General features: G+C 48.1%; 1 protein-coding gene across 1 annotated transcript in view; it reads right to left on the bottom strand.

The window, feature by feature from the left end:
• LOC119461235 (uncharacterized) overlaps positions 1–13,398 on the bottom strand; it is a 315,477-nt gene that overhangs the window by 79,826 nt on the left and 222,253 nt on the right. The window contains exons 7-8 of the mRNA XM_037722465.2: positions 10,158–10,285; positions 7,824–7,874 (exon numbers count right to left, since the gene is read on the bottom strand). Of these exons, the coding sequence (XP_037578393.1) occupies positions 7,824–7,874; positions 10,158–10,285 (179 nt within the window). The remainder of the gene's footprint in view (positions 1–7,823; positions 7,875–10,157; positions 10,286–13,398) is intronic.

Below are 13,398 nucleotides of genomic sequence, written 5' to 3'. Positions count from 1 at the left end.
ACAACAAAAAAGAAACGAGAAGTAAGGTGTGTACGTATAAGGCGGGGAAGTAAATACTGCGAGCGTCCTACAATAAGAAAGTGAACAAAATTGCCACAAAAAAGTAACGCGCGCGCCGTTTTCTTTGTCTAATCGCGGCGCAGCGGGAACGCGCACTTTTCGTATACGCATACAGGTTGTTCACCTGACGCCACCGCGTGCGTTACCCATGCGCTCGCAACGCTTGCTCTGTCCGGGAAACAAGTGCACGTGCGCGCAGTTTCTGAACAAAGGAGACAGCTGCGTGTCGTCGCCCCCAATTTGGCGATAGCTGAATTTATTCGGGAGCAAGCTTCGAAAACGAGCCGTCCCGCGAGGTTCAAAACAGCCAGTCACGTGTAACGGCGGCGACTTTTCTGAATACGTAATTAGGCACGCTGATTCTTTTTTTTTTTTTGGGGGGGGGGGGGGGGGGGGACATAACGCGGCGAAGCAGTAGCTCAAGGACGACGCAAATGGTAGGGCTTATACAGAGACGCTGGCTAAGGTGAAGCGTAACAATTAACGTGCTCGGTGTACGACGCAACTGGTAGAGATTAGTTAAAGCCGCGGCACAACGTCGTGCTCGGGTGCGCGTGAGTACTGAACGGTTTGCACAGTCGCTAACCGAAACTGCGGCACTCAAACGATGGGAGCAGCCAATGGCGACACCGGGAAAACACCGATAAGTAGCGCTTCACGTTAGGGTTTAGTCGTCTTTCTCGTAGGTAATACTGCAGCTCCAGTGGACAGACATGCCAACATTAGGAGCCGCCCGAGAAGTGAAAGCTACAGAGCTGCAGTTGGAAAGGCACCAGTGAGTCATTCCAGTTCACTTGAAGTCGCCAGCCTGGAGCACCTTAGTTATTGCTCGGACTGGCTTTGTGTGAAGAGAAAATGAGACGCGCCCGCCTGAGGCGCAGGTGCCGTGACACCAACATAACCTCTCCCCCACCGGCTTACGACCCTGCTTGTCACGGAAATTGGGGGAAAAGGAGTCGCTTCGCAAGGAGCGTCATCAAACACTGATGGCATAATACAGGCAGAGACAGCAGTCGAAGCCGGGCTCCATCAAGCAAGGCGCACATGGATGGGCATCATACACGTAGCAGACAACAAGCGTAGATAAATACAAATCCTTCCTCCCTCTACTTTATACCGGTCTGTGCATTTTTTTTTTGTTAAACACGCGAAAGTGACGGCAACTTGTCAGGCTCGAAAAAGAAAATAAAAGCAAGAGAGAAAGGAAGAACGGCCGGTTCAACAAAGCCTTCCGACTCGACAGCCCAAGGCCGCAGGGTTTCGCCAGCACCGGCCTCGCATTAGCCCCGTGCTGCAGCCAGCCGGCGCGTCTGTCCATCTAAAAAATGGGCCCCCACCCGAGAGTACTTCGTCAGAAATGACGGAAGAGGAAACTTGCGCGTTTTATCGCACCTTCAACCGGCGCACGTAACAGCATTCACAAGTCGTTTTCTTTTCTTGTTGTAGTTTTCGTTGACCGGTTTTACTGCGAATTTCGACGCTATGATGCTCCTAGAGCGGTCTTGTGGATGTAGCGTGGTGCTGAACCAAAGCCACCAAGAACAACAAGTTGGTGGTGTCCAGCTGGTGTTGGCTGAACCCTCTAGAACTTGCACAAACATTGTCTCGCACCTTGTGCGAACGCCTATGGTTTGCAGCAGACATTTCTTTTTCGGCTTCGGGAGAGCACTGCAACTGCGCTGTGCAACAGCAACTTTCGCACTGCCCCTGCAAAAGTAGCGACGCTCCGTCGCTACTTCTTTAGCCCGGCCCCCGTCACCTTTGCAAACACCTTTTACCTCGGTTGAGGGAAGGAGAGACCGCTGGGCTTCGTGGCGACATAGAAGACGGGGTCCACGCGGTGGAACTAGCGAGCTTCGCTCGTTGGCATCAAAGGCGCCGGGATCTACACAATAACCCCACTGACAGGGCCAGTCCCCGAGAGTGGGGGACGCCTTTCCAACAGCGGTAGCCGGTAGTGCTCGAGGAAAAAAAAAAAAAAAAAAATGAATAGAAAGGCAGGCCCAGTCACAAAGACGGCAGTTCGGAGGGGGTGGCGCTCTTCTTTTTCAAGGACGCAGATTTTTCCGGAAAAGAAGTTTGCTGGACAAACTATTCTAAAACCGGCCCCGAACCTGTCGCGGCGAAAGAAGGAAAAAAAAAAAAAAGAATGGAAGGAAAACGCAGACAAAGCGATCAGATCACCTGCAAAGCAGTGCAGTGTCGGTCCCCACACCGCCCCCGCTAGACAAAAATGAATGAGAAGAAACTGCACAGCCCTGGCAACAGCCACAGCAGCAAGTGCGCGCACTGCGGCGATGCAAGAAATTGAACGTTAAAGTGGCGTGATTTAAAGAAGTGCGGTCAAGCGTTGCAGTGATCTCGATAGCGAACGATAAAGAAGCATTGAAATACAGCAGACTATAGCGGAGCCTTCATTATGTCAAAGCCTAGCCGAGCTGGCGGTCGTGCTCAATATCCCTGTTTCCTTGCATGCGCGTTCCTGTGTACCGCGTTAATATGGAACAGTTGGTGCAAGCGCCATGGGTGACGAAACAAAGCGTTAGATAAGCACATGTAGCAGACGACACAATGCCGTTCATGTGCGCCGTCTGCTGCACTGTATGAATTGCACTTGTCTAGAGCGGTCCGTGTGGCCGGCTGCGGACTGCGCAGGCGTTTCTATAGCAGCAGCTGGGCTTGGTATGCAACATGACCACACGTTGTCTTTTGCGGTGTCGGCCTCTATCTTTTTTTTTCTTTTATTTCTGAGAGACGTCGACCAAGTCGCACGACTGACCGCTCTAAACAAGTGCGACCCAAACTGTATACCGTCCTCTACAAAGTGCCGATTCTTGTTTCACGTATCAGTTTCTTTTTTCTATTGCGGACATTGAGTTTGTTGCCTCGAGGTGCCGCTTATTCACCCGGCTAAGCTAATTAATGCCTTCCGACAGAAAAGTAGGCGCTAAAACCAGAGTTATCAGTCGGTTGACGTTACGTAACAAGGCCCTTGCAAAGAAAGCAAGGTTGCGAGAAACGTCAGGACAGCGGTGTGTTTTTTCACCAGTAGTAGTATACACGTCCTTGATTATTCGCGCCTAAATCGAGAGCGCTGTAATTTGACCTCGTAAGCGCAGCTGTCGAATTGGCCGATCGAAGGCGTTTCACCGGCTTCATTAGAAGCCCGACCCTGAGCTGGTAATAGTCGCTGTCACCAAGAAAATGCAGGCCACCGATATTAGGAGCCTGCATTTTCCTTTCTTCCGCGTGCACACAAACGCGAATACCTCGCTCCATAACACATGCCGAGATAGGCAATTTTCATTACGATTAAACAAAGATATGAAGGGGGGAGGGAGAACACTTATCAGTGACAATGAGCGCTCGCATCTTCCCAACGCCGCCGACATTCGACGAACGACGGCACAATTGCACGCTCGCTTACCTTCTTTACGGGGACGTCCATCGCGGGGCCGTCGTAGATTGAAATCAAGATCACACACCGAGGACTAGATGCAAAAGAAGACACCACACCGCGCGACAGACCCGAAAGCGTACACGCATCCCAGACGTCCTTCTCGTGTTCTTTTTCGCTCCCACGGGCACACAACGACAGGATCGTCGTCGAAACACACAAACACACACGGAGAGGCGCGCAGCGACTAGACGATGCGCTCTCACAGCCCGGGCTCGACGAACGCGTGCGACAGGGCAGAAAGTTGGGACCAGGCGCACGCAGGCCTGCTTAGAGCTAGCTGCCTCCACTGAAGCGCTCGGCACACGCACAAGCGGGCGGCCAACACAACTCGCTTCCGCGTGTAGTCCAGCGGCGGCCGCATATCGGACGCACAACGCGCGCGCTGGGAGAGAGAGAAAGGAGGAAATAGAAGGAGAGAGGGAGAGAAAGAGAGAAGGAGATAAAAAAAGAAGATGCTAACTTAGTGAGAGGAGGACGCCGGCGCGAAAAGGTGGCGCCATCTAGGTACGCGTGGAGGAGGCTGGATCTGACCTTGCTTTCGTTTCGTCGGCCACGCCGCGCGCGCGCGAGCTGTAAACACGGCCAAACACCCCCCCCCCCCCCTTATGACGTCACCGGAGGTATTAATTAATGCGAACGAAGCTCCTGTATTTTATCCGCTCGGGTTTCGCCAGCGGCATAGCCGCGTCGCTCGAAGAAGTGAAAGAGTTGATGACGCTTGTACAAATATTTGCTCGCGATTTGCATGTCGACAGATACTCGGGGAATATCAGCGCAGTATGAGGACCACGTAAAAAAGAAAAAAAATAATAATAATAAGCGGGACTGCAAATCCGTGTGGATGATGCCCGTATTTACAATGATTCCTTGCCAACCTTCTATTTCTGAATCTTGGCGTTTGTTTGTAGTCTTGTTTAATAAATGTTTTGAAGGTATCGACAATAAAGTCATTACCATCCATATCGACATCAGCATACCAACAGAAAGGGTAGTGACAATAAATGTTCAAAGTTCAGAACACGGTAAGACGACACCTCGCTCGAATGTTTATTGCAGTTATTGCTAACGGTCTCTGTCAGTGGCTCGAGTGAAGTCTTTTTGACAACTTCCTCTGCCTCATGAAGAGCGCAGCCTCTATCAAGTAAGCGAGTTGGCGCACCTGTGAAATTGTAAGCGATGAATGTAGCGGTAACGGCGAGCAATTTCGCTTTATATGATATGCACGTACGTATACATACTATGAGCCTAAATTAGAACGCGAAGAATTCCGAAACTACTCCAATGCGTCGTATCAGTTTCCACGTTCACCCGCCTTTGTAAGAGCGGATTAATTCAGACTCCGACACGAACACTAGGGACCACTCCGTGCTTAGAAACCAGGTACAGAAGCGATTACACGTTGCACTTCCTTGTAATTACGCCTAACAGGCGTTCTGATCTGCTGTTCGCGTTTCCAGTCACGCTGATCGTACAAGTAAAAACATTAAAAAAAAACATGTTTATGGCAAGCTTCCGGTACAAAGGGGCGTTTCCTTCATTCTGTCTGTCCCTTGGGTCTTTGATTTACGGCATGTTTTTAGAGCGCCTCAGGGATAAAAACAACATAAATGAATATAAGGGAAACCCACACTACCATGGTAGGTGTAAAGCCAACAAAAGGAAAAATGAATAGGGGACTATAAAACCCTAAAGGAAGTTTATTGAAAAGCCAATTATATAAAGAAAATGCTATCGAGGTAAAGCCGGAATGAGGTATCGGGAAGTTCAATTATACGACGAATGAGTGATAAGCATTTTTTATACTACTTGTAATAAATTGGCGTGTGAGATCTCGATAATTCCACCGTTTGATTTTATTGATGACGTGAAATTAATGAAAAAAAAATGAAAGGAAGAAGAAAAGGATGTAAATAAGGGGAAAAAAAAGCTTGATCAGATAGTCTTGAGCGTTCAGCAGCTTCAGGAACTGGACGCGTGAAGATCCCTGGAACGTTGAGCCTTTGTCAAAAGTATACGGGCTACTGCGTGCCGTCGCCCACTGACTCCGAGATCACCCGCGCAACACCGTCGTGCGCTCGCCATCTCGGAGGCGATGCTTCTCCACATCGGCTGCGCGACGCGGATTTCCGTGGCGCTATGGACGCTCCAGAGCTTGGTGGCGAAACCCACCTCCCCGTTTCAAGGGGACGCGCATAGAATCCATCCATTCAAGTCTGGGTGGTGAGTACGAGAGCTGAGAAAGACTGTACGTATTCGGCATTTCGTAAGAAAACCCTTTCCAACGTCCTCCACACGACAAAACCCCAAGTCGGGTCGCGAGCGCAGCTCCAACACGAATCGCATTCTGGGTAACTACTTTCAAGGAACGCTTTTCGCACGGACGGGCGGGTTGCTACGCTCCTGCGTTGCTAACTGTGTTTGACACGCACGACACGTGTACACAAGTCCCCCGCTGCCAACGTACAACATTCTTGAGATTCACTGAGACTCCACAGAGAGCAAGACGTGGTCTCCAATTCGGCAGAGTGCACGTGAAAAATATGCACGAGTGTGACAAGGCGCAGAGAGGCACTACTAATCCTTGCACAAAGTTGGGGAGATGCTTTACGAAAAAAGAAAGACAGAAAAAAAAGGCAGATTATGTTTTTTTTTTTTTTTTGCGCCTGCTCTTTTTGTGGCTGGTTTGGGGGTGTCCTGGGTGCGCGCGCGCATTGTTCCGCTGCAGGAAAAATTTCCAATAAACATTCACAGTTGTTAGTGGCGCTTGCCGCTCTCGCCTTCCTTTGTCCCGTCTATCGCGCTTATTACGCCGTAGTCAAATATACATCACCAACTGGCCCAAAATTATACTGTTCTAAAGAAATAAATAAAGAAAGAAAAAGAAATAATGAACACCCTAGTACGTTTTCTTGCAAAAAGAAATGTAAGCCCTGAGGCGCCCTTATGGCCAAGCGGTCTCCCTCGCGCGCGGGAGAGGCAACTCATAAAATACTTTTTTGTTATCCTCAAGCTTCTGCACCACCTGGCTTGCTCCATGTGACCCAACACTGCTGTTGTGCGGGTCGCGATGACATACTGTCTTGGGGAAGCAACTTCACCATGGAACACCATGGATAAACTTTCAGCTAGTCGTTCCATTTTTTACTCTATTCTCTCTCCCATTTATAGACATTATTTGTACTTTGTTTTGTTCTGTTTGTGTCTCCGTCATTTCTTCATTTCCTCTTTTCTTTCCTCGCGTTTTCATTTCCTCTATTCCTTCCTCCTGAAAGAGAAGGCAAGGCGTTGTGCCCCTCTCGGTGGCAGTTGTCCAGCTTGCTCCCTCCCTATTTCCTTCGTGTCCTTGTGTTATATGTGTACAAACCAAATAATAATAAATATTAATAACTGACACTTGATCACCTCGGAGCACCGTATGCACATGGAATCCTACCGCATCATAGTTTACGCGTCCCCCTTGGACGGGACAGTATACACACCGCGCCGACAATAGGAGTTGACCTGGCACCTTTCCTCCTTTAGCAGAAGATGAAAGATGGCCGCAGCGAGAGCCCTCTTTCTTCCCAGGCACTTCGGCGCTTTAAAGCGAAAAGAATAATGGCCTCGCGTAACACGAAATGAGGAACTTACGCACACCGTGTTCAGTAAACTCTCCATATACACTGAGCAATCCGGGCGTGCTTCGTACATAAACAAAAGCACCCGCCTCACACATCGCGTGCCTTACGCAACATCCGCAATCCGAGACCACAGCAGCGAAAGCGAGAAGCCCCGGATCAACATCTCGCACCACACCCTGAGACCTCTCATCTCTCTAGTGCCGCCAGCAGCTGCCATATCTCTCGCGTATCGCTTCTTCGAGCACCCGCCGCTGACAACGAGCATCGCAGGAGGCTATGAGATAAGAGCGAACCAAAAATGCAGAACAAAAAGAACACTGAAGAGCCCAACGCATTAACGAGCCCCTCCGGCTTGACGTGTAAACAAACCTACACGCTCCTGCGGGGCGCATTGAGATGCAATCCAGCACACGCACCACGCGATGTTCACGTGACCCCCCTCCCCACCTCGTGAGGTCGAAAGCACCAGACAACGAAGGATAGCGCGAAACAATAAACATAAAACGGAAGGCGTGTTTGAAAAACGACAGCCTCCTTTAAAGTTGACCATAGGTGTGGGCGCCGGCGTTCGCGTGGGTGGTACCGGCCGAAGCAGCAGCAGCCCATTGAATCGGGCGGTGCACTGAACAGGTTGCGCGAATCGTAAACGAGGTCTGTTGACCGCTGTTGCGAGGGTCACTCACCTCTTCGCGGTTTCGGTTGTTGCGGAATCGCAGTGTGCCCCGTTGGCGAATCTGCGAAAACAGAGAAATGTGGGGGGGGGGGGGGGGGGGGGGGGGCAAGAGAAGGAAGTGAGGTTGAAAGTGAAAATCTTCGCACCTGACCTCTATAGTATAGAAATCCGAAGAAAAACAGAGGTGGGCAGCAGGAAGATGGAGAAGTAGTCAACAGCAGTGATATTAAAACTTAAATGAAACACTTAAAGAAATACACTAAATTACTTCAGATTGCTAAATCATTCTTTCGAAGCTCTATTTTCATTAATATCGTAGTAATAGGTTGCTTATTAGAAGAGAAAATGACGGCCAAAAATTTTTATTTCACCGCCGACACGTCAGCGCCAATATGTAAGTGTGACATCGCAGAATTTAAATAATTTTCTCGGATTTGGGCCATTGTGAGTCTTCGTACTTATTAAATTCAGTCTTGGGCTCTTTCAGAATACATTATACTCCATATTTGCAGACGAAAAGTGATAAAAAAATATAAGCTAGGCCCGAGCAAACGCCGTCAAAATCTATGACGTCACGTTGAGTTGGTGCACGAACTTCACGCTGGCGTCGCCACTTGTATTTCCTTTTGCGTCCTTTAGGGCCTTTTCAGGGGGGGGGGGGGTTAATTTACTAATACAGCCGAAATTGTTTTCTTACTTTATTGTTTCTTTAATACTTTAACTGGTAGCTAAACAATATTGTTCACCTACCAAAAGCATCTGCAAAAAGTAGACAAATCCAAATATTAGTCTGTGCCTTTCAATTTACCCTTATTTATGTACCTGCTCAACAGTGATATTCACTAAAATCTCGAGCGTAGGCAGCAGCTGTAGTATTGGTCACAAAACCTGATGGCTTCGTCGTTACCTTCTTAGTGCATGTGGGGGTCATATTCTTGCCAATGCCGACCCCCTTTTCTTTTTTTAAGCAAGCTTTATTTCTTAACTCCATAAATGTACATCTCAAGAACACACATTGACCTTGCCATAGCAAGTGCAAGAGACCAGTTTTGGACCATACATTTACCTTTCACCACCTGGTCAACAGTATTTTTGACCTACTGTATCTCGCTTAGTTATTAGATAAACCGTTTAATATTTCAATTGGTATGCATTTGAGCAAAGTAAGGAAGAACTAAAGCAATAAAACCAGTCTAGGGTCAAGTCCTTCTTATCTTGCCAGTTAACGGGTTAAAAATCTGGTACAGCACAGAACTACGTGTGGGCGTCAGACAAAAATGCGAGAACATACGTGTATTTTACCGCTAACATAACACGACTCAAGGGAGACTATATACGCCGATGTATACTTGATTCATTCAAGTATACATCAAGTATTCAAGTAGGTGTTGGACTGACGCAGCCCAACACCTAAGCAAGCTAGCGCAAACTATGACATTGGAGAAGTGGCATACAACTGAATTCGTCCAACATTGGTTGCATTCTCTCGACCCATCTATGCAGCTACGGCTGTTGCCTGGATTTCCGCGAAATGAGGAAACAATGCTGTGCCGCTTACGCTTGGGTGTTGCATTCACCAATGCTTACACGTGTTTGATTGGAATGGCTGATAGCGCCGAGTGTAATGCCTGCGGTGTCGATGAGACTATAGAACACCTACTATGCTACTGTCCATCTTTTCAAAACGAAAGACATGACCTCTGCAACGTTCTCAATAGGCTAGATAGAAGACCGTTCACTTTGAGCAAGATCTTGGGACCATGGCCTCGAATATCACAGCTGCAAAAGGCCACAAAAGCGCTGCTGCGATTTTTAAAAACTACAGGACTGAGTGACCGTCTATGACCCGGACTGATTGATAATCAGTGATAGAACAGAGATCTGTTGCTACGTCGGCGATATCAAGAGTGGACTTTCTATTCTTCTCTTAATCTCTCTCTCCCCTTTTTCCTTCCCCCAGTGTAGGGTAGCCAACCGGGCTCAGTCCTGGTTAACCTCCCTGCCTTTCATTAAATCATTTCTCTCTCTCTCTCTCTCTGATTCATTCTAGCCGTTAAACGTGTGAATCAGGTGATCACTGTCACTGTTACCAAGATTAAATCACCCTCATAGACGCCACATGGTAGTGCTATTGCTGTTTCTCTTGTATCTGTACTTCGACATTTTTCGTGTGCATACACAAGCGTTCCTTTCTTTCAATTAACCTTAGTTGTGAGTGTAGCGCCTCGTCTGTCCTTGTTCACAAAGTCTGTATTCGTTTGTTTGTTTGTTTGTTTGTGTTTGTGTGCGTGCGTCAATAATATTTCGCTCAGCTTGAACATGAGGCGAGCGTGCAAACACCAACCCTGTTCAGCGCCTGGTCTCCAGTCATGTGACCCTCTCGGACGGCGAGCATCAGCTGCAGACAGCGGTCGTCGGTTAGCAGCTCTTCGTCCAGGCCCGGTTGCTGCAGACCCGACGACGGTGGCGACACTGCGATAAAGAGCGAACGAGAACCTTCAGCGAAAGGCCGTACCACGGTGTCACAGACGGTGAGGGGCGTAGTGATGGAGTGGCTTCAAAAGAACACTACAGGCAGTGAGGTCTGGAGAAAATCGCAAATGACGCCGAGAACCTCTACTGGTCAATTTAATTTCCCCACACAACGGAAAGGAGCGCACCACCTGTTGCTTAAAAAAAGATGATTTATGCGATAATATCAATGAGCAGAAAGCGAGTGCCTTCGCATATCGCCCCAAGAGCAATGCGGCCAGCGCGATCAGGTCACGAACCCGCGACCACGTGGGGGACCCCAGGACGCCAGTGCCTACATTTCCATTCTCATTCCATTTCCAGAGCGCTGAGATCTCTACATTCAGAGTCAAAAGTTTACGCGACGTGGGATCGGCGAGAGATCTGCATATTTACGCAGCCTGGGCACACAGCGTGGAAATCAGATTGTGGGCAGGCTCCAGTACGCACAATAAACACGGTGTTGCTGCCGTTTACTGGTTGCAGGTACAAAGTGAGCGATCATTCATCTCGTTACTGAAATCCGCACTTCGCAAACGTTTGGCGCTGATAATAGATAGGTCTATGGGGGTCGACCCCAGAGGTGGTGTCCAAATCAACGCCTCGGCGACGGCTCCCACCTAGTGACAGAAACGAATCTCGAAGGCTACGCTTTTGCTGGCTACGTGAGCCGAAAGCGATTGCAAAGCCGGAAATACGGCATGGGTGCCACATTTATGACTCCACGTATGGCCCCTGGCTATAGGGTGAGTCTACCCTGGCCACGGTGGCCCTGGCAATTGAGTTTGTCGGCGCTGCGCCTCGCCGGTTATCTCGGAGTTCAAGCAGTGTTCCGGGGCATGAAGGAAAATCTTTTCATCCACCATGGCTGCACCATTCTTGATGAGTCACAGATGGACACGGAGTGGGCGCCTCGTGCCTGAAAACAGTTCCGACTACACATCTCGACCACATTGGAGGTCGAAGGTGCCAGTAGCGCAGTTCTTCACCAGTTCTTCTATTGGAGAAATCAATAAAACTGGACATTTTGAGCTCTCTCTCTCTCTAACACACACACACACACACACACACACACACACACACACACACACACACACACACACACACACACACACACACACACACACACACACACACACACACACCACCACACACACACACACACACACCACACACACACACACACACACACACCACACACACACACACCACACACACACACACACACACACACACAAGGTGAACGTGACCAACCTAATCATCAAACTTCTGCAATATAGTTTCTTTGATACGCATGATATGCTATATACATACCTGATTTCACCAACTGGCCTGTGTATAGTTTAAAGAGAAGTGAATCAAATCGCAGAGAAAGAAGAAGAAAACACAAAGAAAGAAATAGGGGCTCAGAAATCTAACACACATTTTTTTTTTCCTTAAGTAAAAACAATTGCTGTTTTCTCCAGCATACGCAGGTTATTTACACCAAGCGCCCCGTGTCTAGTTGTTGACGCAATATCGGGAGACGAGCTTATCAATAACGACGCACGTGATAACACGGAAATTTCATCATCCATCAGTGGTCTGAGAGAAATGATAACGTATGGCATCGACAATCATTTACGATAGCCAAAGTATACATGCGCAGTCCGCGGGGCGCGTGATACTTATATCGTGTCTGCCTGTCACAGATGCACAAGGAAGAACAAGGACTCCCTACAGCTGTAGGCCGCCCTTTAGCAATCATCTTCATACGTAGATCTTAAACGGAAAGCAAATAGCACCACTACAATAATTTAGACTGGTGTAAGTTCGACGAGGAAGTTGGCACAAGATCAGAGTATTCTTTGAAAATCTTAAGTTCTTTCATTTTTTGCGGAAAATGAATTATATTGCTAAAGTATATGAAAGTGCTAAGTATTGCTAAAGTATATGAAAGACAAACATACTTTTTAAATTTTTTTTTTACAAATTTATCGTCCACGTTCACCTTAGCGCCCACACGTTAGCATGGCCGTCATGGACTTAAATGGATTTTCCACAGTCAGGTTGCTTGGGCTCAGCTCTAAATTTATGTTCTCGAAACTTGATCTGCCTTCGGTTCCTTTCAAATGCAGCGTATTCATTCGTTACCGAAAAACGCTTAGGTATAGTGACGAGCAGACACTGCCAAAATCCATGACGTCACAACAACCTCGTGAGGAAAGGGTGTGGCGCGTAGCCACCGGTCATTGGTCCTTACGCTTTAGGGCTTAGCATGCCTGTACCTTCCCGTTAAGGGAGGCCGCTTTACCACTGCAGAAAGGCAAATTAGTAACGTAGTTTAACCTGATATTAATCTTTAGCGTTCTTTTAATAGACGACTGAAAAAATGTCGATCTCAGTGAAACGTGCAGCGCTGTCCTCTGACGACATACGCGCACCGTGGCACGGATGACGTCAGAGCACACGTCATATAGCACTAACGGGAAATGCCGTCAAATGCTACGATCATGCTACGGGGCGTGAAGCTGTAGCCATGGGCTAATAATGTCAGGTATGCCAGGTCACGGCAAAGCCACAGACTGATGACGTCAGTGAGGAGGCAACGTCTGGCGAAAGTTCTATGCAGAATCGAGCCGTCCAACTATACAAAGCTTTCGATAAATTTCATGCAGCAAAACGTCGAGCTTGAGGCCTGAAATGCATCTATCATTCGCATATGATGGGTCGTCATATAACGTCTGCTGGACGGCATACAGCAAACAGGCATAGAGCATATCATTTAAATTTTGCAGGAATCTTGAAAGTGAACCTTCACGAAACAGGAACAGGAAAGAAAAAGACGGGAGCATTAACCGGGGCATATTTCCAAGTGTATATCCTGTATACCAGTGGAAAGAGAAAGGGCAGAAAAAAGAAAAGAAACGAAGGCGAGAAAGAAGGAACTACCCAACCATGAAACAAAATTATAAAGCTAATTTGACAGTTGTTGCTGCAAATGTCCAGGAGCTAGCAAAAGTATGAACGCGTATACGCAAGAAAGTTCTTACGCTAGAATTTTTCATCAGAGCAGGTCAAGTCCAATCATTATA

Source organism: Dermacentor silvarum, chromosome 8, assembly GCF_013339745.2.
Source record: "Dermacentor silvarum isolate Dsil-2018 chromosome 8, BIME_Dsil_1.4, whole genome shotgun sequence".
Classification (NCBI taxonomy): Eukaryota; Metazoa; Arthropoda; class Arachnida; order Ixodida; family Ixodidae; genus Dermacentor; species Dermacentor silvarum.
The sequence above is the reverse complement of the archived record's forward strand: the minus strand, read 5'-3'. Positions and strand labels throughout refer to the sequence as shown.